This window comes from Cryptomeria japonica, chromosome 6 (assembly GCF_030272615.1).
Source record: "Cryptomeria japonica chromosome 6, Sugi_1.0, whole genome shotgun sequence".
In the NCBI taxonomy this organism is placed as follows: domain Eukaryota; kingdom Viridiplantae; phylum Streptophyta; class Pinopsida; order Cupressales; family Cupressaceae; genus Cryptomeria; species Cryptomeria japonica.
In genome coordinates, this window is record NC_081410.1 from 217,020,200 (window position 1) to 217,047,553 (window position 27,354).

The 27,354-nt window shown below is 37.2% G+C and overlaps 1 protein-coding gene across 1 annotated transcript in view; it reads left to right on the forward strand.

The window, feature by feature from the left end:
• The first annotated feature begins 439 nt into the window (after positions 1–439).
• Positions 440–27,354, forward strand: part of LOC131071401 (cytochrome b6-f complex subunit 4-like) — a 30,090-nt gene continuing 3,175 nt past the window's right edge. Inside the window, exons 1-2 of the mRNA XM_058007216.2 lie at positions 440–593; positions 19,985–20,282. Of these exons, the coding sequence (XP_057863199.2) occupies positions 440–593; positions 19,985–20,282 (452 nt within the window). The remainder of the gene's footprint in view (positions 594–19,984; positions 20,283–27,354) is intronic.

Consider the following 27,354-nt stretch of genomic DNA (forward strand, 5'->3'; position numbering starts at 1 on the left):
CAGTACATTTACACTATATTACCAAAACCAACTCTCTACAACATAGGAATATGTTGACATAAATGACAACAACATATCCCAACAACTCTAATATCCAACAGTTGTAATTAATGGAATTATAAAATTTGGACTTTTGAAGAACACAATAAAGCTTTATCTGGGGGTGCATCCCACAAACAAGGCAACCATTGAAAAATATATAATAAAATGCATGCTGAAGTATAATGTGGCACTAAATGAGGTCACTCACAAACTTCTAGAAAACCTTGCTAATGCACTCAATGATAAGAGGAAAGAGACAATAGAAAAGGATGCTAAGTTGAGATAGCAGGCACTCGGCAAGGTCAGATTCTCAATCACACAAGAAGAGAAAGATAAACTATATCAAATACAAGATCAAGAAATTAGAACCAAACAAAGAGTAAATAATTTTATGAGAATGGAGAAGGAGGATAGAGATAAAATAGAAAAGGAATCTGAGGAAAAAATAGCCAAATTTTTGGAGGAACTGAAAAGGGCTAAACTAGTAATTGATGAAGAAACTTCCAAGATCACATCAAAAAATGTTGTACCTGAGAAGAATGATTATCAAGGCAATAAAACTATCCCTCTAAATATCTCTTAGAAAACAAAAATTGAATGCACAAATTGCAAAGGAACAAGAACAACAGAGTCTTCCTCCTATGGTAGACACAATGCAAGTAGGCGATTGCTCCAAGATTGTGTTAGACATTGCTGCTACTAGGATATGTTGTTGTCATTGATGTCAGTATATTCCTGTGTTTTGGTGTTTCAAAGAATTGGTTTCAGTTATCCAAAAGTCTTCTTGATCATATCACTTGATCCAGTGATTGCATTTGAAGTTTTTGTCTTTTTATTCAGTGGTTGGCATGTTGGCAATTTGAAGGAATTGATTATGTGTTGCATTGATGTTTGTCATTGATGACAACACTAGCTTGTTTGGTTGTCTATCGGGTTCCTATAGAGTGGTTGGACTTTGATGATGATCAGGAGATTTGTCTCTGGTATATTCTGATTGGTGGAATTGGATTTGGTCAATCATTCATGTCGTTCAAATGCGTGTCACATTCAGTTGTTTTGGGATTTGGTGATCCAGAAGCTATCATATGTTCTAGTAAGCCTTTTGGTTACCGACAAGGCTTCGACCGGAAGATCTTCATTGAAGATCTTTTGATGGATTTGATAAGTGGTGTTGGTACAGTTTCTAAAATGTTTTCAGGATACCGATGGTTATCATGTTCGTGTTCTAGTTGATCGGTGGTGTTGCATTTGGTTTATGGCAACCTATTTTAGGTGGCTGACCTAATTGTTTAGTTCCCAGGTTGGTATAAATATGATGTAAGATCTCTTTGTAGATCATGGGATGAATAATGATGTGATTATCTATGTGCGAATAAGGTTTTACTCATATGCAGAGGATTTGGTCGATCATAGGTGATCGAATTGGATTTGTGTAAGAGGTTTAAGACCTCCGATATTGAGCTTAAACTGGAACTGTACTCGGGCATAGGAGATGTTATTCTAGCAATTCAATCTTCATTCTGGATTGTAGTCTGAAGTTTTCTGTAGTCAGTGAGACTCCTTTTGTGATGGAAAGTGTGCTCTAGGTTGTTGGTCTTCTTTCATGTATTGGCCCCTTATTGTAATATTTATTCATTGATTAGTTGATAGATATTGTGGGTCTCCAATCCCACTGTGGTGTTATGGCATTCATCTGTGTGGTTGCATTATTACTTATTGTTGTCTGCTTTTATGTATATTGATTGCTGAGTTGTTGTGTTAATAAAGTTAAATTTAATAATTCTAGAAAAACACTTATTTACCCCCCCTCTCAGTGTTCTTAGATCCCAACAATTCCTATCAAATCCTAGTGCCTCGAAGTAAGTCTAACTACTTGAGGAAGATCTTGTATTCGGAATCTATGGAGATGAGTTTGAGGAAGGAAATTCAAGTAGCTCTTCAAGACTATGATGTTGAAAAGTTGAGGAACATGAAGCTACAAGATGAGTTGAGATCTATGAAGGAATTCATTTTTACTCTGCAGGAGAGGTTGTCATCTGCACAAACCAAAAGGAAAGAACTTTGTGATCAATTACAAAATCAAGATGATGAAGAGAAGAATGATTTAAAGGAACTATGTTAGAAGGTGAGTCAGGAAAATGGTGTCATGAAGAATGAAATGCAAGCCCTAACCATGAGGATGTCCAAGGAGATTGAAGACCGGAAGAAGAATGAAGAAAATCTCGCTAAATCTTTGAAAGACAAATCTGATGAATGAATTATGTTAGTGCATGAGAATGATATATTGAGAACTAAATTGGTACAATCCCAGAACAATGAGAAAGAATTGGAAAGAATGATGATAATCCTGAGAGGTGATCTAGATTATGCAAATGAGTACAAAGATAAGTTCAAGTTTAGTTATGCTAAGCTTGATGAATTATTAAAGAAACAAAGGGACAATGGAGACACTAGAGGTCTTGGATTTGAGCATGGAGAAATCTTTGGTATTGCAAATCAAGAGAATTCGCTAGACAGCCAGAATCAGAGGTCATCGGTAAGGCAACCCAATGCATATAAATTTAATGGTAGATGCTTTGTTTACAATAAGTTTGGTCATATGGCAAGTCAATACAGAAATAGAGTCAATTAGAATAATAATTCAGGTATCGGTTAGTGTTTCAATTGCAAAAAGTATGGTCATAGGACAACAGATTGTAGAATGAATGTAAAATGTCATGCATATGGAAAATTTGGGCATATGGCTAATCAATGTAGGTCAAGGAATAATCAAGGTTACAACAAGGCAATTCAAAATAACAATGTCACTTGTTATGCATGCAACAAAGTGGGACATATTGTTAAATTTTGCATAAGAAAGAACCCACTGACATGAAATGACAAATCTAATGAGAAGGGAAAGCAAAAGGTTGATGATATCTGAAAGGAGAATGAGAAGAAATAGTTTAGAAAGTTCGAGGATCAATCGGCTGAAGCAATTACCCCGGTTACTCAACCAGCAGAGCAGAATATTCCTGCACTTGCAGGAAATGCATCTAGTAACTAAGGCATTCACCTTAGGGGGAGGAAAATTGATGATAGATCTTGCATTGCCCCTAGTAGTGGTTTGAAAGCCTATTTCAAATTTTGGAGAAGTCAGTTTGAAGGTTAACCAGCGAAGATTTGTTGGATCTTGGATTTGGTTTACTCGTAAGTCACTTTATGAGTTATGGTTTGGTCATACATCTATAGTTAAGTATTTCAGAATCTTTGGTAGTGAATTGGATAGTTCGATCCTAGATGTGATGAAGGAATATTTCTTGGTTATTCAAATGAAAGCAAAGCATATAGATGTTATAACAAAAGGTTGTAGAGAATTGTGGAGAGTGTTAATGTCAAGGTGGATGAGCAATACATAGGTCTAATCAGAACTTATGTGAGAGAACCGGAAGTGGAAATGATCATAATTGAACCAGTAACACCTGTACTAGAACAAAATGTTGAGCTAGTTACTTCGACAATATCAGAAAATTCAATAGTAACTGAAGATCGGATCATTGGAGATAAGAGAAAAGGAGTGATGACAAGGAGAAGGTTGGCAACTGATGAGGTATGCTTAATATTTCTAATTGAACTGACATCAGTAGTTGAGGCATGTAAGGATAAATATTGGATGAAAGCTATGGAAGAGGAATTGGATCAGATAGAAAAGGACAACACATGTTTTTTTTTGGAATAAATTGAATGAAGATGGAAAAGTTAATGGAACAAGGCTAGATTGGTCTGCAATGAATATTCTCAGAAGGAAGGAATTGATTATGATGAATCCTTGCTCCGGTAGCAAGGATTTTTAGATATTTTCAAGGATTTTTCAGGTATGGTTTATGGTTTATGATGACTTTACACTATGTGTATATTTAGATGCAGATTGGGCTAGAGATATAGGTGACCGGAAAGGCACATCCGATGGAGCTTTTTTTCTTGGAAAGAAACTTGTTTCATGGATCAGCAAGAAACAATCATGTACTTCTTTATCTCTATTGAAGCTAAGTATAATGTTTCTGCTACTAGTTGTACACAAGTTCTATGGATGAAGAAAATGTTGAAGGATATAAGTGTAGATTATAATTGATGCAGGAGCATCCCCAGTTCACAGCAATCTTGCATCAACCAAAAACATTTCCTTTCTGTTTTGTTTGCAGTTTTAGTTTTCCTTTCTGTGTATCCCAGTTTTGGCTCACCCGATCCTATGGAGTTGGATTCTACTTGAAGACTTGATCATCTTTCTTTCTTTCAATCCGCACCTCATTTGGATCACTTACCGGTAGGATATCGCTACTAGTTTCCATTACAGTTTCTTGTTACCAGTTGTTCCTTTGTTACCGGTTGCCTGAGACCTATTCTGGTGATCTGTCAGAACACATTCTGAAGTTTGCAGAGCCTTGGACATTGATCTTGATGTTCCTTGGCATGTGGCCAACCTTCTACATTTCATCCTTTGTATTTTCTGGAGGAATCTCTTGGCGGAGGCCGACCTTGTTCATTTTTCACATTAGGTCTTGTTCTTCGGGTTTTGATCCCTTTTGGGCCAACTAGATCCTTTGGATCGATATATATATTTGTAGTCATGCTTTAGAATGCAATCAAATGGGGAATCAATCAGAGTATCAGATAGATAGACTATGCCTAGAAGATAGATCTTTCGATTCAAGGTGTCGATTGTGACCTATTTTACTAGGTCTATATGCTGGTATGTTGTAACCCAGTTGTTACTGGTTGGATGTAATAAAATTTTATGCAATAAAACTATCTGCTCAACATTTCCTCCATCATATCTATCTGCTTTCGTTGTGTTTACTGTTGCTGACTGATCTAGATTGATCTCTTTTTGGTCCCTCCTCACCAGTGACTGCTCCAAGTTGTATCATGGTGAAGTTTCATTCTAAAGAAGAGGTCGACATATTGAAGATGTAAGCAAAGATGAAGGAGAAGAAGCCTCGGTAGAACAAGTAAACCTACCAGCGGTTGATCTAGATGAAGAAAGGTTTTTGAGGGTTTTAAGTAGGGTGAACACTAAACCTCATTTTACCCCACCAGAATAAGATGGGAAGTTAGATTCAAATGAATTGATGGATTGGATCTCGAAGATGGATAAGTATTTTGATTTTGAAAACACTACAGAAGAGAGGAAGGTGAAATATGTTTGTGCCTAGTTGAAAGGTCATGCATCTCTTTGGTGGGAGAATTTGCAAGTTGATAGACAAAGACGAGGTAAAGAAAAGATTAAGACATGGAATCAGATGATTGTTAAGTTGAAATCAAATTTTGTACCAGCAAATTATCAAGTGGATTTGTTTTGGAAGTTGCAGAACCTGAGACAAAATGAATCTAGTGTGAAGGAGTACACTAAAGCATTTTACAAGTTGAACCAATATAGATTAGAATAAGGATAAGGAAGTGAGCAAAGAAGGTAATTCATACCAAAAGGATGATAGAAATTTATATTGGAGGAAAGAATCAGATGGTTACTAGAATGAGAACTTTGGAAGACAAGAGGACATGTAGAGGAACTTGCTTTAAGTGTGGAGGACAAGGATACTGTGCATTCGAATGTAAGAAGACAAAGGCTACCAAAAGAGCAGCAGTGGTGGAATAAAACCCCACCAAATCAGACAAGAGGACATGTAGAGGAATGAGAACTTTGGAAGACAAGAGGACATGTAGAGGAACTTGCTTTAAGTGTGGAGGACAAGGATACTGTGCATTCGAATGTAAGAAGACAAAGGCTACCAAAAGAGCAGCAGTGGTGGAATAAAACCCCACCAAATCAGACAATAAACTGGAAGATGGATAACTGTTGATGATGAGGAGAACTTTGTGTCATACCAGAGGAGATGAAGAACCCTTACAGAGGAACAATTTGTTCAAGACCAGATATAAGGTATCCGGTAAGTGTTGTAAATTTTTTATTGATAGTGGTAGTTCAGATAATCTTGTTTCAGAAGAGATGGTGAATAAATTGAAATTGGAGAGCTTGAAACACTCTAAGCCTTATCAGATAGCATGGATTCAGGATGAACATAATTTGTTACTAAGTGAACAGTGTTTGGTAAAATTGAAAATTGGGAATTATCATGATGAAGTTTTGTGTGATATTATGCTTATGGATATTTGTCATCTTTTGTTGGGAAGACCTTGGCAGTTTGATAGACAGACAATAGATGATGGGAGGAAGAATACATACACTATTGTCGCCAATGGGATGAAGCAAACCTTGTTACCTTTGGAGGAACCTTTGAAAAATGAAGTTTGTACAAATGTCAGATATTGTTTAGTAGATGGATGAAAATTCATGGATGGACTGAGACATGAGAATGTGTATTATTCCTTAATTCCTAAGAAGACTGAGAGACCAGAACCGGAAGAAGAGCACCCAGAAGAGATAAGAGATTTGCTGACAGAATGTGAGTACATCATTTCAGATAATGTACCTGATGAATTGCCACCTGTTAGAAGTATTAGTCATTGCATGGACTTGGTTTCAGGAGCTAGTTTTCCTAACAAATCTGCACACCAGTTGACACCGGTAGAGAATGAAGAACTAAATAGACAAGTACAGGAGTTGTTCAAGAAAGGTTTGATCAGGGAGAGTCTGAGCCCTTGTGTAGTACTAGTGGTATTAGCACCTAAGCAGAATGGAGAATAGAGGATGTGTACTGATTCAAAAGAAATAAACAAGATCATAGTGAAATATCGGTTTTCTTTGCCTAGTATGGATGACATAATGGACTGCTTGAGTAGAGAAAAATAATTTACAAAGATAGATTTGAAGAGCGAATATCATCAAATTAGGATCATAGATGGTGATGAGTGGAAGACAACATTTTAGACAAATGAAGGACTATATGAATGGTTGGTGTTGTATTTTGGATTGACTAATGCACCGAGTACTTTCATGAGGCTAATGAATGAGGTATTGAAGAAATTCTTGGGTAAGTTTGTTATTGTGTATTTGGATGACATTTTGATTTTCAGTAAAATAAAAGAGGAGCATTTGTTGTAGTTAAGATGAGTATTGCAGAGGTTGAGAGAAGAAATGTTGCTGATCAACATCAACAAGTATACTTTAATGAAGGATGAGTTAGTCTATATAGGATTTGTGATATCTGAGGATGGTTTGAAGATCGACCCTGAGAAAGTGAAAGCCATTATTGAGTGGCCTACACCGAAAAACATTAGAGAGGTAAGATAATTTCATGGATTGGCTAGCTTTTACCGGAAGTTTATCAGAAATTTCAATTCAGTTTGTAACCCTAGGACTAAGACCATGAGGGGAGATCGGAAGGAATTCAAGTGGACCACCGGAGAAAACAAAAGTTTTGAACTGTTTATGCAGAAAGTCACTGATCAGCCTATGTTAGCTTTACCGTATTTCAATAAGGTATTCCAAGTGGATTGTGATGCAAGTGTAACAACAATAGGAGCATTCTTGAGTCAAGAAGGGAGAGCAGTTGCCTATTTCAATGAGAAATTGAATAATGCACAGAAGAGATATTCAGTGTATGATCAGTAATTTTATGCCATAATTCAAGCCTTGAAGAAATGGAAACACTACTTGTTGTCTAAGGAGTTTTTGTTGTATACAGATCATCAAGCTTTGCAATATTTGAATAGTCAGAGTAAGTTGAATCAAAGACATATGAGAAGGGTAGAATTCTTGCAGAGTTACACCTTTGTGTTGAAGCATAGAAGTGGAAAATCTAACAAAGTTGTTGATACATTGAGTAGGAGAAGGAATTTGCTGACAAAGATGAGAGTGATAGTATTAGGTTTTGAATATTTGAAGACCTTAAGACCCAAATTTTGTAGAAACTTTCAAAGCATGTAGAGAACCGGTTATGGTTGATAGGAGCAAATGGTTGGATTATTTCTTTCATGATGGGATGTTATTCAGGGGAGTTCAGTTGTGCATACCTAAGAGTTCCATGAGAGAGAACCTAATAAAAGAGAAGCATACTGGAGATTTAGTTGGACACATTGACATTGGGGAGTGAGCAGTAATTTTGGCCCTAGATTCATAAGGATGTTAAGAGATATGTGTAGAGTTGTAGAGTTTGTCAAGTTGCAAAAGGTAGTAGTCAGAATGTGGGATTGTATAAACCTTTGATAGTAATAGTAAGACCTTGGGAGGATATAAACATGGATTTTGTACTTGGATTGCCTAAGACACCGAGAGGGAATGATTCTATATTTGTGGTAGTGGATAGATTTTCAAAAATGGCACATTTCATACCTTGTAAGAAGACATCATATGCATTACATGTAGTAGACCTATTTTTCAAGGAAGTAGTGAGATTGCATGGATTACCTAAGAGAATAGTTTCAGACAGAGACACTAAGTTTGTTGGCTATTTTTGGAGAACACTTTGGAAGAAGATGAAGGTAGATTTTAAGTTCAGTTCTACTTTTCATCCATAGACTGATGGATAGACAGAAGTTGTTAACTAGAGTTTGGGAAACTTTTTGAGATGTTTAGTGGGAGATAAAACTGGAAGTTGGGATTTTATCCTTGCACAAGTAGAGTTTTCCTACAACAATTTAGTGAATAGAAGTACCAGAAAAACACCTTTTGAGATTGTTACCAAAGTGCATCCTAGAGGAATATCAAAATTGATAGACATTAGTAGTGAAGACTGGAAGAGTTTAGAAGCAGAAGATTTTATAGATCACATGGCAGCATTGCACATTCAGGTTAAACAACATTTGGAAGACATGAACAACAAATATAAGGAGAAGGCAGATGAGAAGAGGAGACATAAGTAATTTGAAGTTGGGGATGAAGTGATGGTATATTTGAGAAAAGAGAGATTTCTAGTTGGAACATTTAATAAGTTGCAGATGAAGAAGTTTGGACCCTGTAAGATTTTGAGGAAGTTCAATTCTGGAAATGCATATAAATTGGAGCTACCCAATAGTCTAAGTATTTCAACTATATTCAACATTGCAGATATTCATGAGTACCATGAGCCAGAATTCAATGAGGACTATGTTGCAGACCTTGAGAAATAATTGCCTCGCAAGGAACTGGATCTGATTGAAAAGATTTTGGATAGTAGGATAGGGTGTAGTACCCGAAACAATCACTACAAAGAATATCTTGTGAAGTGGAAGAGCAGACTGGTTGAAGATTCATCTTGGATTTCTCTAGAAGATGTAGACCGCCTTGGTTTCCCTTTGACCCATGCAAAGTGAGAGGCTCACTTTTTCATTAACCCTAGATATCTGAAGCAGGAGCATCCCCTGTTCATAGCAATCTTGCATCAACCAAAAACATATCCTTTCTATTTTGTTTGCAGTTTCAGTTTTCCTTTCTGTGTGTCCTAGTTTTGTCTCACCAGATCCTGTGGAGTTGGATTCTACTTGAAGACTTGATCATCTTTCTTTCTTTCAATCCATATCTCATTTGGATCACTTACCGACAAGATGTTGATACTAGTTTCCATGACAGTTTCTTCTTACCAGTTGTCCCTTTGCTACCAATTGCCGAAGACCTATTTTGGTGATCTACTGGAACCCATTCCAAATCTTGTAGAGCCTTGGACATTGATCTTGATGTTCCTTGGTGTGTAGTTAACCTTCTATGTTTAATCCTTTGGATTTTCCAGAGGAATCTCTTGGCGGAGGTCGACCTTGTTCATTTTGCATGTTAGGTCTTGTTCTTCGGGTTTTGATCCCTTTTGGGCCGACTCCATCCTTTGGATCGATATATATTTGTAATCATGCTTTAGAATTCAATCGAATGGGGAATCGATCAGAGTATCACATAGATAGATTGTGCCTAGAAGATAGAACTTTCGATTCAAGGTCCCGATTGTGACCTATTCTACTAGGCCTGTGTGTCGATATGTTGTAACTCGGTTGTTACCAAATGGATGTAATCAAATTTCATGCAATAAAACTATCTTCTCTACATTGCCTCCATCATATCCGTGTGTTTTTGTTGTGTTTACTCTTGCTGACTGGTCCGAATTGATCTCTTTGAGGTCCCTCCTCACTAGTGACTGCTTCAAAAATGAACCGGTAATTATTCACTGTGATAACTCTGTTGCTATTGACATATCAAAGAATCCGGTATTTCATTCTAAGACTAAGCACATATCAATCAAGTATAACTTTTTGAAGGAAAAGGTGGAAGAAAATGAAGCCATATTGGTTTATGTGAACACTAAAGTGCATATTGTAGATATCTTCTCTAAAACTTTGCCCAAGGAATCATTTGAGTACTTTAGAGACAGATTGGGGGTCTCTACCTCTCAAGTAAAGACTTGAGTTAGGTCTATGGTTTGGTTGTTTGGTTAAGAACTTCATTGTTATATCATTTGTTGGATGTCTTCCATTGGAGGAGACTTGTTTGGCACTTCTTGGCACTTGGATGTTTTTCACATCTAGTGTTTCCATCAATGCCAAAGGGGGAGATTGTTGGCAGTTTGGAGGAAATGATTATGTTTTGCATTGACGTTTGTCATTGATGATCACACTAGCTTGTTTCCCTATCTATCGGGTTTCGATAGAGTGGTTGGACTTTGATGATGATCAGGACATTTGTCTTCGATATATTCTAATTGGTGGAATTGGTTTTGTTTAGTCATTCATGTTGTTCAAATGTGTTTCACATTCGATTGGTTCGAGATTTGGTGATCTGAAAGCTATCATATGTTCTAGTAAGCCTTTTGGTTTTTGGTAAGGGTTCTACCGGCAGAGCTTCATTGAAGATATTTTGATGGATTCGATAAGTGATGTTGGTGAGGCTTCTAGAAGGTTTTCGGGATGCTGATGGTTATCATGTCTGTGTTCCATTTGATTGGTGGTGTTGCATTTGGTTTATGGCAGCCTATTTTAGATGGCCAACCTAATTGTTTAGGTCTTGGGTTGGTATAAATATGATGTAAGATCTCTTTGTAGATCATGGGATGGATGATGATGTGATTATCTATGTGCGAATAAGGTTGTAATAATATGTAGAGGATTTAGTCGATCATAGGTGATCAAATTGGATTTGTGTAAGAGGTTTAAGACCTTTGATATTGAGCTTAAACTGCAACTATACTTAGGCATGGGAGATGCTATTCTATCAGTTCAATCTTCATTATGGATTGTAGTATGAAGTTTTCTATAGTTAGTGAGACTCCTTTTGTGATAAATAGTGCACTCTAGGATGTTGGCCTTCTTGCATGTGCAGGCCCCTTATTGTAATATTTATTCATCTAATTAGTGGATAGATATTGTGGGTCTCCAATCCCACCGTGGGTTTTCCTCACTGAGGTTTTCCACATATAAATCTATGGTGTTATGGTGTTCATCTATGTGGTTGCATTATTACTTAGTGTTATCTGATTTTATGTATACTAGTTGGTGAGTTGTTGTGTTAATTAGGTTAAATTTAATCATTCTAGCAGAACACAAATTCACCCCCCCTCTCAGTGTTCTTGGATCCCAACATGGCAAAGTCTAGTTTTTGATCCAGTGAGCTTCGTTATGTTCTTGGATGTTAACATGTTGATCAACGAAGATTTGCATAAGTGGTATTGGTGCATCTATTGAGGATGGTTCTAATGTGTTGTTTGATGTTTCCTAATCAGGTTCTATTTGTCTTGGTGATCTACATCGATTATTGTGTGATTTTTTGATGATTTTCATGGTCTGATAACATTCTTTGTGTTATGCGATATTTTGGTGGTCTAACGTGTTGCGGTTGGTCTCGGCATGGTTTCTAGTGGTGATGAGTTTTTGGAGATTTGATTTAGGTCCATGATATGTTATCTATGTTATTGTATAGGTCTCATGGTTGATTTATGTATTATATGATGTAATTTTGTAATTAGGTGTTATGGGTTTAGCCGACCTTGTACTCAAGGTTGATGATCTGTATAAATAGGTGTAATATTCATGTAATTATGTATCATGGTGATGAGTATGTTAGCATATGTGCAGAGTTTGATGACATGATGGGATTGTATTTTGTCATTGATGTCAATATGTTGAAATATGAACTGGTATATTGAAGTAAGCAAACTGGCAAGAGAACCAATATGATGATATGAACGGGTATATGCAAAAAGGTGAACCTGTATGTTGGAATGTGAACCGATATATGCAAAGTTTGTATCAGAGTTTCATTTGATATGAGTATCGGTTGGTAGTCTCAGCTTCAGGGTTTCCGATTGATGCATTCCAAGTCTATGTGATTCGATCGATGACATCCTATGATGAGTTAGCATTGAAATGAAGATTAGATCGTGTTGCCATGTCAGCCTTGTGCGCGCGAAGAATTTCCTTGAGGATTTTGCATGAAGAAGATTGATTCTATCTACCTCAGAAATGTGCAAAATCTTAGTAAACGATAGAGAACACGTGATGGCTTATCAGCTTCTAGAAGTGGAAAAGAACGAACGATGCAGAATGTCCTGATATTTGTTCAAGATTGTTTTACCCTATGTAATATGTTTAAATGGCCAGGATTGGACTCACTGTATTGTTAAACTAGATGCTTAGGGTTTTAGGTTTTTGCCACCGACCTAATTGTTGTCTATAAGGTCGATGATGATTCTCATTTGAAGTTGTTGGCAAATGAATGTGTGTGAAGTGATTCTTGCCATCCCGGAGCAGTGAGTAGAGATCTGCAGAGTGTGATTGCAGATGTAAAGGAATTGAAGTAGATCTGCCTTGGCATTAAGTGTTGTTATCAGATCAGTGTATTACCTGTTGACTTCTAACCATTTCAGCAGATGAAAAATCCCTTTACCGGGTATCTTTAATAGGCTTTTTGTAAATCCTTTAACAGGGTGACTCAAAATCATTGAGTTCTTTAAATCCTCTAACAAGGTAACCTTTAACAGGGTTTTAACCTCTAACCGGGTATTTAGCCATCCCTTAACTGGGTGATCCCTAGTAGGATCGGTTCCTAGCAGAACCTGTTGTGAAGTCTTTAACTAGACTAGGCTCCTAACAAAGTGGACTTCAAAAGAGTTCAAGAACAACTTGTGGGTATTCATCCCCACCATGGTATTTCCCAGTTGGTTTTCCACATGAAAAATCAGTGTGTTATGTGTAATGCTTTTTCATGTGATGTTTTAGTGTTTTCTATTAAGCGGTAAAAGCATGCTGATCCAATGGTCATTATATTTCTGATGCATTACATGCTTAAGCATATGGGTGAAGTTGAGATGAGATATTAGGTTTTGAGAAGATCTAGATGTTACCGATTTATGTCTTTCACAATCATATTGTGTTTTACCAGTAGTGCCTTGATTTAGATCGGTGATATTGTTTACCAATTTGTGCAATCTTTGCAGTTTAAGGTTGTTGGAGAAGTTTTTGTCTATACTGATTCACCCCCCCTCTCCGTATTTGTTGGTTATTTATTATTCATCATTATTCATCAATTGGTATCAGAGAATCCTCCAAGTCCTCTGTGTTATAAGCTTAGCCGCTTGAGGAAAAGATCATATTCTAATGATGAAGAGGGAAGGTCCTAAGTTCAACAAAGATAACTTTAAGATATGGAAGGATAGAATGAAGATATACATGAAAACCATGGGTGCTCAACATTGGAACTATGTTGAGAATACTTATGTTGTCCCTACCGGTACTCTCACCAATGATCAAAGAAGAGAAATTGAGGAGAATGGGCAAGTCATGGAAGCTCTTATCAGTAGTCTATCTGATATTGAGTTTATAGATGTTCAGGATAAAAACAATCCCAAAGATGTATGGGATACTTTGGAGTCTATCTATGGCAATGATGAGCATATGAAGCAAGCTAAGGAAGAAAGCCTTAGAGGAAAATTTGAAGACATGCGGATGGTTGAAGGAGAGACCATTCAACAATATGGGATAAGGATTAAAACTATTGTTGGAGACATCAAGAGTGAAGCAGGTACAATGGATGATTCCACTATTATTAGCAAAGTTTTGAGCTCCTTATTATCGGTCTATGCAATAAAGGTTGCCGCTATTCAAGAGTTGAGATCTATTGACAAGACAAAGGTATCCCTAGATTCCATCATTACTAATTTGACTGCATATGAGCTAAACAGTTATGATGGCAGTGTTCAGAAGATTGATTCAACCTTTAGAGCATCTGTTACACTATCTAGAAAGGGAAAAGAAGCTAGTACTAGCTGTGAACTTAAACAAAGCACGGATATAGATGATGAGGAGATCTTGATGGAATTTGAATCTCTTCTTGCCAAGAGACTTCCTAAGGGAACTAGAAAATACAGAGGTAAGCTCCCTTTGAAATGTTTTTCTTGCAATAGGATAGGACACATTGCTGTCAAATTTCCCTACAGTGATAATAAGAACAAACCGGAGAAGTTTAAAAAGTTCAAAGGAGGAAATAGGAGAAATTGTCTTTTGCATTCGATGAAGGTGTCACTGATGATGAATCAGAAGATGAAGAAAGTGAAGACATAGTATTTGTAGCTATTAAGGAAGATGTGTCAGACAAGAAGGCTCTTGTCTCCCACTTTGATAATTATAATGAGTGGATTATTGATAGTGGATGTTCTCACCACATGACTGGTGACCAAAAAAAGTTTTTGTCTCTGGAAGAGTATGATGGAGGTGTAGTCTAATTTGGTAATGATGCACAATGTATGGTAAAAGGCAAAGGTTCCATCTCTCTAAATGGAAAAAGCAGTGCTGATAATGTGTATTGGGTAGAAGGTCTCAGGTATAACCTTTTGAGTGTTGCTCAGCTGAATGATAAAGGACTCACTCTGGAATTCAAAGATGGAGTGTGCAAAATAAAAGGAAAGAGTGGTGAATTGATGGCCACTGGTATGCAGACCAAAGGTAACTTATTTCAGTTAAATACAAATATCAGTCAATGTCTAATGGCTAAGTTTGATGACAGTTGGATATGGCATAGGAGACTCTGCCATGTAAATTTTGATAATATTGTGAAGGCTAGTAAGATCAAGCCAGTTAGAGGATTGCCTGTGTTGAACAAACTGAAGAATCCTTTGTACAAAGAATGTCAACTGGGGAAAATGTCTTCCTCAACCTTCAAAGGTAAATCTTTCACAACAGATAATTTACTTGATCTTGTGCATCCTGATTTGTGTGGTCCTATGAAAACTAGGAGTGTTTAGGGAGATAGGTACTTTATGATTCTTACTGATGATTGCTCAAGAATTATGTGGGTCACATTCTTGAAAGACAAGTCTGAAGCTTTTGGAAATTTTAAAGCCTTCAGAGCACTAGTCGAAAAGGAAAGCGGTAACAGGATTAAATGCCTTAGAACCGACCAAGGAGGTGAGTTCACTTCTGGTTAATTCAATAAGTATTGTGAAGAGAATGGCATCAAGAGGCAACTGTCTGCCCCCAGGACTCCACAATAGAATGGCCTAGTAGAAAAGAACAATCAAACTATAGTTGAAGCAGCCAGAACGATGTTGATTCAAGGGAAGGTTGCTCACACTTTTTGGAGAGAAGCGGTGAGCACTGCAGTCTACACTATGAACCGGGTACTCATCAAGAAAGGTAAGGATAAAACTCCTTATGAGTATTGGATTGCTAATACTCCAGTAGTAAGATACTTTAGAGTGTTTGGTAGCAAGTGCTATATCAAGAGAAATGAATACCAAAGCAAGTTTGATGCAAAATGTGATGAGGGAATATTCCTAGGGTATTCCACCAAGAGCAAAGCTCTCAAGTGTTTTAACAATAGGACTCATAGAATTGTTGAAAGTATCAATGTTAAAGTTGATGAAACCTCTGAGAAACCTGAGGAAACTAGTAGTGAGTGAGTGGTAGATGAACCGGATGTAACCTTCTGGGAACCGGTTGCAAAACAACCAAGTACAAGTAACAGTGCTCCTACACCAGTAGATGTTAATGAAGATGAGGATGAAGAGGAAAAGAAAGAGGAATCAATTAAGATCATTTCTAGGTATGTAAAGCTTCATCATGATCCAAAGCAGATCATAGGGGATAAGGATGGAGGAATACTTACAAGAAGAAAGGTCAGAGAGAATTCTTGCATGATTTTTGAATTTGAGCCCAAAACATTTAAAGAGGCACACAAAGATGAAGACTGGATTAAGGCTATGGAAGAGAAACTTGACCCAATAGAAAATAATGGTACATGGTCTTTGGTACCTAGACCTGAGCACAAAAATGTTATTGGCACCAAATGGGTTTTTAGAAACAAGCTGAATGAAGATGGCACAGTGGTAAGAAACAAAGCAAGATTGGTATGTAAGGGATATGCTCAAGAAGAAGGAGAAGACTATGGAGAAACCTTTTCTCCAATAGCTAGATTGGAACGAGTTCGAATACTACTTGCATATGCAGCCTTCAAGGGATTCAAAGTGTATCAGATGGATGTGAAATCTGCATTCCTGAATGGAATACTTGAAGAGGAAGTGTATATAGAGCAACCAGATGGGTTTGCCCTATCAGAAGACAGTGATATGGTGTGTAGGCTACATAAATCCTTGTATGGATTGAAGCAAGCACCTAGAGCATGGTATGAATGTTTATACTCCCATCTTGTGAAGATTGGATTTGAAAGAACAAGTGAAGATAAAAATATCTATCTGAAGTCAGAAGGAGATTAGATTCTAATCTGTGAAGTGTTTGTTGATGACATAATTTCTGGTGGAGATGACAAGATGAGCCATGCATTTGCAGATGAAATGAAGAAGGAATTTGAGATGTCACTAATCAAAGAGATTAATTTCTTCATTGGACTATAGATTCAACAAATGAAAGATGGTATCTTTATCACTTAGTCCAAGTATGTCAAAGAGGTGTTGAAGACCTTTGGCATGGAAGACAACAAACCAGTTGGTACACCGATGATGACTGGTTGTAAATTGTCGAAAGAAGATGACTCAGCATTGGTGACTAAGAAGGAATACCGGTCAATGGTTGGTAAGTTGCACTATGTAGTACACAGCAGACCGGACATTGCACATGCAATGGGAATTGTTGCACGTTTTCAAAAAAGTCCAAGAGAATCCCACTTGGTAGTAGTCAAGCGGATTCTTAGATATTTGAAGGGAACTATAGATTATGGATTGTGGTATCCATACAGTAATGATTTCAATCTCAAAGTATTCACAGATGTTGATTGGGTTGGTAATGTGGACGACTAGAAGAACACAACCAGTGGTGCATTATTTCTCGATGGTAGACTAGTCTCGTGGATGAGCAAGAAGAAGAGTTGTATCTCTCAGTCTACAGCAGAAGTAGAATATGTTGCAGCATTATGAACTGCACTCAGACAATTTGGATGAAGCATGTATTAAGTGGTTTCAAAGTCCCTGTATCTAAACCGGTGAGTATATTTTGCGATAACACAAGTGCAATTAATATTTTCAAGAATCCAGTAGTGCATGCTAGAACCAAGCACTTCGAGCTCAAGTATCATTTCTTAAGGGAGAAAGTTCAGAACAAAGAGGTTGTATTGGAACATGTTTCCAGTAAGGAATAGTTAGCAAATATATTCACCAAGCCTCTATCGAAGGCTACATTTACCTATTTAAGAGGTGAATTAGGGGTGTTGCCCCTTCAAGAAGTGAAATAAAGGTATGTGCTCCACATCAGTTAGGTATTGCATTGTCAAATCTTTTTAGGATTGATGTGTTGAAGGATGCTACTCCTCAAGGGGAGTAGCTTAATGGAACATGGATGTTTGTGCCTCCACTTTGGCATTGTTGTCAAAGGGGGAGAAGATGTGAAGTAGAGAAGATATTTGCAGTATTGAAAACATATTATATGGAAGAAGATTTAGAGATATCTTTGTGTATTTCCATCAATGCCAAAGGGGGAGATTGTTGGCATATGTGCAAAGTTTGATGACATGATGGGATTGTATGTTGTCATTGATGTCAATATGCTGAAGTATGAACTGGTATATTGAAGTAAGCAAACTGGCAAGAGAACCGGTATATGTGAAAAGGTGAACCGGTATATGCAAAGTTTGTATTGGGGTTTCATTTGATATGACTACCGGTTGGTAGTCTCAGCTTCAGGGTTTCCGGTTGATGCATTCCAAGTCTGTGTGATTCGACCGACAACATCCTATGATGAGTTAGCATTGAAATGAAGATTAGATCATGTTGCCACGTCAGCCTTGTGTACATGAAGAAGATTGATTCTATCTACCTCGGGAATGTGCAAAATCTTAGTAAACGGTGGAGAACGCGTGATGCGTTATCAGCTTCTAGAAGCAGTAAAGAATGAACGATGCAGAATGTCTTGAGATTTGTTCAAGATTGTTTTATCCTATGTAATGTGTTTAAATGGCCAGGATTGGACCGACTGTATTGTTAACCTAGATGCTTAGGGTTTTAGGTTTTTGCCACTGACCTAATTGTTGTCTATAAGTTCGATGATGATTCTCATTTGAAGTTGTTGGCAAATGAATGTGTGTGAAGTGATTCTTGCCATCCCGGAGCAGTGAGTAGAGATCTACAGATGTAAAGGAACTAAAGTGGATCTGCCTTGGCATTAAGTGTTGTTATCAGATTAGTGTACTACCTATTGACTTCTAACCATTTCAGCAGATGGAAAATCCCTTTACCAGGTAGCTTTAACAAGCTTTTTGTAAATCCTTTAACAGGGTGACTCAAAATCATTGAGTTCTTTAAATCCTCTGACAAGGTAACCTTTAACAAGGTTTTAACCTCTAACTGGGTATTTAGCCATCCCTTAACTGGGTGATCCCTAGCAGGATTAGTTCCTAGCAAAACCTGTTGTAAAGTTTTTAACCAGACTAGGCTCCTAATAGAGGTGACTTCAGAAGAGTTCAAGAACAACTTGTGGGTATTCATCCCCACCGTGTTTTTTTCCAGTTGGGTTTCCACATGAAAAATCAGTGTGTTATGTGTGATGCTTTTTCATGTGATATTTTAGTGTTTTCTGTTAAGCGGTAAAAGCATGCTGATCCAATGGTCATTATATTTCTGATGCGTTACCTGCTTAAGAATATGGGTGAAGTTGAGATGAGATATTAGGTTTTGAGAAGATCTAGATGTTACCGGTTTATGTCTTTCATAGTCATACTGTGTTTTACCGGTAGTGCCTTGATTTAGATCGGTGATATTGTTTACCAATTTGTGCAGTCTTTGTAGTTTAAGGTTGTTGGAAATGTTTTTGTCTATACTGATTCACCCCCCCCCTCTCAGTATTTGTTTTTTATTTATTGTTCATCATTATTCATCAAAGTATGCATTATCAAAGAGTGTCCTATGTGAAAACAAGATAAATCATCCTTCGGTGTGGTGTGTTGAGTAGAGATTGGTGAAGGACAGTCATTTCAGCTTAACTAGAACTGTCATCAAGCATTAGCATATTCTATTTTTGCAGTTCACTTTTTCTAGATTGATGTTTGAATCTTTTTGTAGGGTAGTGAACCTTCCCTGAAGGTTGGAGCCTTCTCAATTATTGTAATTTGAACAGTGAGCTCTAGGCAATGTGTCCAAGAGAGTTATTTCTATGATCGAATCTGAATTATGCTTTGTGAGATCCAGGTAATAGTAATAGCATTACTAAGTAAAATTTATTACTTAAATTATCCTTTCCTTTTCATAGTATGAAAATGCATGCATTTCCCTTGCATTTCAATAGGGTAAAATATCGGAGTAAAAGAAGGGGTCTAAAGAAGGAAAAATACTAGATCAATAACAAGTCAATACCTTGTATGCAAAAAATTGTGAGGGTTGAGATAAACACAGATTACAAGGAATAAGATGATCCAAAAGGCATATTGATCATGATTGAATTTGTGAGCTTACTTGGGTAGTGAGCATACAAAAAAAGAAAGTGATGAATTAACTACAGATCTTCTTAGTTCTTAGTTATACTTATTCTAACGATGCAATGCTCATCATTTTTATTTCAACTAGTGCTTGAGCCAGATGATCAAAATTGACATGTCCGGTTCTTTCAGGGGATAGATTCATTCATAAAAATCTACTTATCTCAATAACAAAGAAACTTGACTTAAATGATCTTGTATTAAGGGCTAAATTAGCTAAAGGCATGGGCCATAATTATTATGGCGAGCCTGCTTGGCCCAATGATCTCTTATATATTTTTCCAATAGTTATTTTTGTTACTATTGCATGTACCATAGGTTTAGTACTTCTAGAACCATCAATGATTGGTGAACCGGCAAATCCATTTGCAACTCCTTTGGAAATATTACCCGAATGGTATTTTTTCCCCGTATTTCAAATACTTCGTACATGGTGCAAGAGCACCTAGTTGAACAAAACTCTCCTTTTTGAGTATTTAATGATTTCATGTTTGTAATGTCTTGTGTCATGTTTATAATTTTGTTTTAGGTTGTTGTGTGTCTTGTCTAGTGGTTTTGATCTCTTTTTGGGCTCAAGAGGTCAAGTTTTGCTTTTCAGGCTTTGAGTTGACAATTTTTGGCAAAAATGTGCAAAATTGTCAAAAAGGTCTTCTAATACTTTCCAAAGCATTGAAACATGTTTTATAAGTGTTTTTAAGAATGTCTAAGGTGTTTAGACAAGTTGATAAGGTTAGATTGTCAAAAATGTCTTTTTGAGAAAGAAATGTTGTCATTTGGCTTGCAAAAGTTGTCAAAGTTGTCATTTTTGGATTTTTCTAGAAAAATATAGTTGTGGAAGCCTCATGTCCATATAGGGCTTGGTAAATAATTAGAAATTATATAAAAAGGCCTCCCTTTTCCTAGAGAAAGGTTGGTGATTGTATGAGCAAGAGATTCCTAATAAAAATCATGAAATTTTGGCTTTATTCACTATTTTTTGCTTCTTTGGAGTAACAGTCCATACTATAGCCTTGCTAGTCCATACTGTACCTTTGGAAAGTGTGCATAGTAGTTGTACAATTCTCTCTAACTGATTGTAGTACTGGTTTCCTTTGGCAATTTGTTTGTACAAAATTATTTTACTTCTGTGTTCTCACTGCCCTGTCAAGGGTTTGACATTCCAAAATGCCACCACTTGACTGATCTAGGTCTGGGATCCCACAAAATGGATTTAGTCAAGTTGGTATGCATGTATATAGTGTACATATGCTTCATCTTGTGCCAGAATGGTGTTTGGAAGAAGGATTTGAGTGAATACTAGGCAAGTATTGACTACTCAGCTAGTAGCATGATCAAAACTCAAAATTTGCACCCAAAAGCAATTTGGAGTGAACAAATGTATGAGGCAGAGGTCTAGACATATGGCCAAGGGTTTTTATGATCACCTTTTTTGGTTAAAGCAGCTTGTTATTATTAAGCATTCTTAGTTTGTAAGCAAAACAGTGAGTTCATTGTTTTTGTGAATTTATTAGTATTGTGTGTAACAAGTTCCTCAAAGTACCTTTCAAGTTGTCAAAACTCTTCAAACTCATTGCTACAAGGAATTTCATGATTCTCTTGATGTTTTTCCATGCCATGAAGTGTTTAGAGTGAAGTATTAATGTTTTAAAAGTGCATACTTAACAGTGAACTAATAGTGACAGGGTTATGACAGTCATATACATGTTTTTCCAGTTGTTTGCCAAGTGTTTGGCATTATGTTTGCAGGGCAGTAAAAGGGGAAGGATTCATTTTGGTGTGGTAGAAGTTTTAAACCAGTTTGGAGGTTTTATTAGTGGAGATGCAATGACTTCCCAATGTGTTTGGGTCTAAACCCTACCAAACCCTAAAAAAGTGCCTCAAATAGTGGGCAGTCCTCAATCTGCATTAACAGTGGTCTAAAACATAAAAATATATGAGCATATAGCCATAAGACACCATCCAAATGAATTTTGAGGGAGGAAATACCCATCATAGAGAAGGATAATCAAAAAAGTGCCAATTAGGCCTCCACGGGCTAGTAGCCCTTTTGACTGCATAACACACATTTGACTATTTTTGTCAAAATACATAAACCCGATTATAAGGAGGAGTTTTGGGGCTTTTGAAACCTTAGGAGATCAATCCAAAATAGTGAGATAAGTATCATATGGAACCTTCGACAGTGCATAGCCTCAGTTGGAGATTTTGACTTTTGGTTAGTGTATTGAGTAAGCCAAAGGCTATGGGCCTAAAACTAAGTTTGGTTGTCAAAATTGAACAAAACCTTGCTGCCCCTACATGACCATGTTGGAACTACCTAATGCACACTGAAAACAATAAGTTGAATGTCCAGTAAGCCAGGGATTGAGAAATGTTTAGATGGGTGAAGTGAGGTGTTGGAGTAAGCTAGAGCAAAGGTATGAATTTCCATCAAGAAGGGAGGTTGATGGTGAAGACTTGTAGGGAGACCTATCAAGTGTAACTAAACTTGTTATTGCAAACATCAGGAGCATACACAAACAATACCTCTTGTTCCCTTTTATGGCCTTTTGAGCACTTACCTAGCAACCTCCCTATCATAGTGGTATCAGAACCAAAAAAAGATTCAGGAGGAAAGGAACATTAGGAAAACATGGTGACTAATGCTGAGTTAGCCAAGAAGGTTGAAGACCAAGAAGAGGAAAATAGGGCACTCAGAGAAATATTAGATCAACTAGCAATGAAACTAGCTGAAGTAGAAGTTAAAGCTAAAGAAGTCCATGATAAGGTTGGAGATCAGGGTAAAATGATGGTAATAGAGGATGAGGTCCCCATGCCTGACCATGTCATTGAGCAAGAACCATTCTTGAAAGCCTTGAGAGCTATGAGTGGTAAAACCTTAGAGGGAGTGGCTCTTTTAAGTGGAAAGATGGATCTAGATGCTCTTATAGAGTGGATTGAAGGTCTAGAAAACCATTTTGAATGTGATGGAGTAACTGAAGCACAAAAGGTTAAGGTAGCAAAATTAAGGTTGAGAGGGGCAGCCTTAACTTGATGGAAGTTCATCCAAGAGGAAAGGGTGAAAGAAGGTAAGAAACCACTAGCCACCTGGAAAGTAATGGTAGCCAAAATAAAAGAAACCTACCTTCCTAAAGACTATGAAGTACAACTTCACAGGAAAAGACAAAATTTGAGACAAAAAGACCTAGATGTTAGTAGCTACACTGAGGAGTTTAAAAAATTGTGTATGAGATCCAGAGTAGTAGAGGATGAGAGTATAAAAGTGGCAAGGTACTTGAATGGGTTAAGATGGAACATCTAGAAAGAGTTGAGCTTGTTATGCCCACAAACAGTACACAAGTGTTATCAACTAGCACTTAAGGTGGAAGAGAAAGGTAGGAGAAAGCAAGAACAAAATAATAGAGGAAGAGGTAGGGGAAGAGATGGTAGAGGCAATAGAGGAAATTTTGGGGGAAGGAGCATAGATCAATGATCCCAGGGAGAGTCTAAACTTACAGAGAAAAGTGGGGATTCTCAGAGAAAACCCAACTATAGGGGTAGGGGATCAAGCAACCCAAGCAGGGGTAGATCTAATGGACCAAGGAGAGGGTCCTACTTCTCAACCATGAAGTGCTATAACTGTCAAAAGTTAGGCCACCCTTCCTATAGATGCCTAGAGAAGCCTAGTTCATCCTATGGTGGTGAAAAGAGGGTAAACTATGTTCAGGAAGATGGAGGTAATACCAAAACTTCGGCATTGAACCACCTAGCTTCAAAAGATGGTGAGAGTTTAATGATCAAGAGAGTGTTAATGAAGAAGCCATATAGTGCAAAGGTCTCACAGAGAAGAGCATTGTTCAGGATTAAGTGTAAAATCATGGGAAAGGTGTGTAAGGTGATCATAGATTCAAGATCCATAGATAACATCATATCAGAGGAAGTAGTAAGTAAATTGAAACTACCTAGGATACAACACAAGGAGCCATACAAAGTCACATGGTTAAATAAGGGACAAAATGTGTTAGTAAATGAGCAAGCCTGAGTAGATTTCCACATAGGTAGATATACGAATAGGATTCTATGTGACATCCTCCCTATGGATGCTTGCCACCTACTGTTGGGTAGACCATGGCAATTTGACCGAAAAGCACACCATGATGGGGAAAGAAACTCCTACTCATTTCAGAAAGATTAATTAACCTATTAGATTCAATCCCTTATTGAAGGAGAGAGAAGAAACAAAGTACCTAACATGTTGTTAGTGAATGAGAAAGAGTTCATAAAAACACTAGAAGAAGGTGAAGGAGTGGGATTTTCACTCATAGTGAAACCCAAAGAAGAAAAGGTAGAAAAGAAAGTCGAGATACCATATGAGGTGCAGAAAATCCTTGATAACTTCAAAGAAATAATCAATGATGGTACACTTGCAGCCTTACCACCTCCTAGAGACATTAGCCACCAGATTTATTTCATACCTGGAGCCTCTTTACCAAATAAGGCAGCCTATAAGATGACCCCTAAACAAAATGAAGAGGTAGCAAGACAAATACAAGAAATCTTAGACCAAGGGCTGATTAGGAAAAGCATTAGTCCTTGTGCAGTACCTACAGTGTTGGCACCTAAGAAGGGTGGAACATGGAGACTTTGCACAGATTCCAGGCCCATAATCAAGATCACCATCAGATACAGATTTCCCATACCCAGGATAGAGGATTTGATGGATTGTTTGGGGGGTGCACAGTATTTCAATAAGATTGACTTGAAGAGTGATTACCATCAGATAAGAATCAAAGAAGGGGATGAATGGAAGCCAACTTTCAAAATGAATGAGGGTCTTTATGAGTGGCTTGTCATGCCATTTGGACTCTCTAATGCTCCCAATACATTCATGAGACTCATGAATGAAGTTTTACATGATTTCATTGGCAAGTTTGTTGTTGTGTATTTAAATGATATTCTTATTTTCAGTAAAACTAAGGAAGAGCATTTGAATCATTTAGCTAGTGTTTTGAGAAAGTTATTTGATGAACAACTGACCATTAATCTTGAAAAGTGTGATTTCTTGAAGCAAGAATTGTTCTATCTTGGTTTTGTTGTATCAGGAGGCAATCTGAAAATGGATCAATCTAAAGTTGCAGCAATAACCAGTGATGTCAGAAGTTTCCATGGTTTGGCACAATTTTACAAAAAATTCATCAAGGTATTTAGTGAGATTTTAGCTCCAATGTTAGACACCATCAAATGGGGTGTAAAGGTAAATTTTCAATGGATAGATGCATCCAATAAGGGGTTTGAATTATTGAAAACTAAAGTAGCTACTCAACCAGTGCTCATTTTACCTAGTTTTGATAAGATTTTTACTATTGAATGTGATGCTAATAATATTGTTGTAGGAGCTGTTTTAAGTCAAGAAAATAGACCAATTACATTCTTTAGTGAGAAGTTGAATGATGCCAAGAAAAAGTACTCTTCATATGATTTAGAACTCTATGCATTAGTATAGGCACTTAGGAAAAGGAGACACTATCTTCTTCCTAAAGAGTTTGTTGTATACACAGATAATCAAGCACTAAGTTTCTTGAACTCACAGGATAAACTGAATCATAGGCATGTTAAATGGGTAGAATACTTGCAAGCTTACACTTTTACTCTTAAGCATAAGAAGGGTCAGTTGAATAAAGTAGTAGATGCTTTGAGTAGAAGGTTGTTAACTATTCATGAGATTCAAGTTCAGAGCATTGGTATTGATATTTTTAAAGATATATATCCTACTAATGATGATTTTGCTGAAGCTTATAAAGTTTGTCAAGATTTTGAGAATAATTTCCATGGTGCATATGTTGATTTCACTTTGTAGGATGGTTTGTTATTCAGGGGTGGATAGTTGTGTGTTCCAAAAGGTTCTATGAGAGAGAACCTCATTCAAGAGAAGCACAATGGGTTCTTAAGTGGACATTTCGGTCTCAACAAGACCTTAGAGTTGGTTCAAAGGTTCTATTATTGGCCTAAGATGCAGAGAGACATCAGGAGGTATGTTGAGCAATGTTTGGTATGTCAGAAGGCAAAATGTAATTCCTCCAATTCTAATTTATATCAGCCTCTTCCCATTCCACACAGGCCTTGGGATTGCATAGTATGGATTTTGTGGTAGGATTACCTAGAACTCAAGCAGGATTTGATAGCATCTTTGTAGTAGTTGACAGATTTAGCAAAATGGCTCATTTTAATCCTTGTAAGACAACACATGATGCAAGTCATATTGCTTACTTATTTTTCAAAGAAGTTGTTCAGATACATGGTTTGCCTACTAGCATTGTTTCAAATAGGGATGTTAAGTTTCTTGGTCATTTCTAGAAAACATTGTGGAAGAGATTGGGTACTAATCTCTCTTTTGGTTCAGCTTATCATCCACAAACTGATGGCCAAACCAAAGTTGTGAATAGGTCTCTTGGAAACATGCTTAGGTGCTTGACAAAGGAATATGGGCAGAGTTGTGATCAACTCATTCATCAAGCAGAATATGCCTACAATGATAGTGTCAACCAGTCTATAGGTAAAGGCCCTTTTAAAGTTGTTTATGGTATGCATCCAAGGGGTTTAATGGAGTTGAGGGATATCACTAACTTCCAGCCTAAGAGTGGAATAGCAGATGACATGGCTCAATCCATGATGGAGGTTCATGAGCAAGTGAGAAAAGCTCTCCAAGAAACCTCCCAAAAGGTCAAGGCAAAAGTGGATGCTACAAAGAGAGATGTTCAATTTTCCATAGGAGATTATGTGATGGTTCATTTGAACAAGGAAAGGCTACAAAAGGGAGTTCCAAGCAAAATTCAGATGAGGAGAATAGGCCCTTGCAAAATCTCAGCTAAGTATGGGTCTAATGCTTACAAAGTTGATTTTCCTACTGATGTTTCTTTGTCTCCCATTTTTAATGTTGCAGATTTGATTGCTTTCAAAGGGTAGCCATCTGAGGAGATTCAAAGAGTTTCAGATGTTGCATAATCCCTTTCTGATCTATCTATCCCTTCTCTTTCTATTCCCCAAGCAGAACAGGTTCTAGACTCTAGGATTCTCAAAAAAACAAGGAATCACACCTACATGGAGCATCTAATCAAATGGAAGGATAAGCCTATCTCAGAGGCCACATGGATACATGAAGCAGACTTTTAGAAGTTTGACATCTCTTCTTCTTTTCTGCCTCAAGGAGTCACATGACTTCTTTGTTTTTGGGGGAGTATGGTGTAGGAGCACCTAGTTGAACAAAACTCTCTTTTTTGAGTATTTAATACTTTCATGTTTGTAATGTCTTGTTGTTAAGTCCCGGAGACAACTGAGAGGGGGGGGGTGAATCAGTTGTCTAATAAATTCAAACCAAAAACTAATTAACCAACTTAATGCTTAATACCAGTAAACAAGTTAAGTATGTCGGTAGACAGTGTTAACAGTAAATTGCTATATCGGTAAGGATTAATGCATGAAACATAAACATAAAGTCATTTGCAACACATAACACCAATATTTGT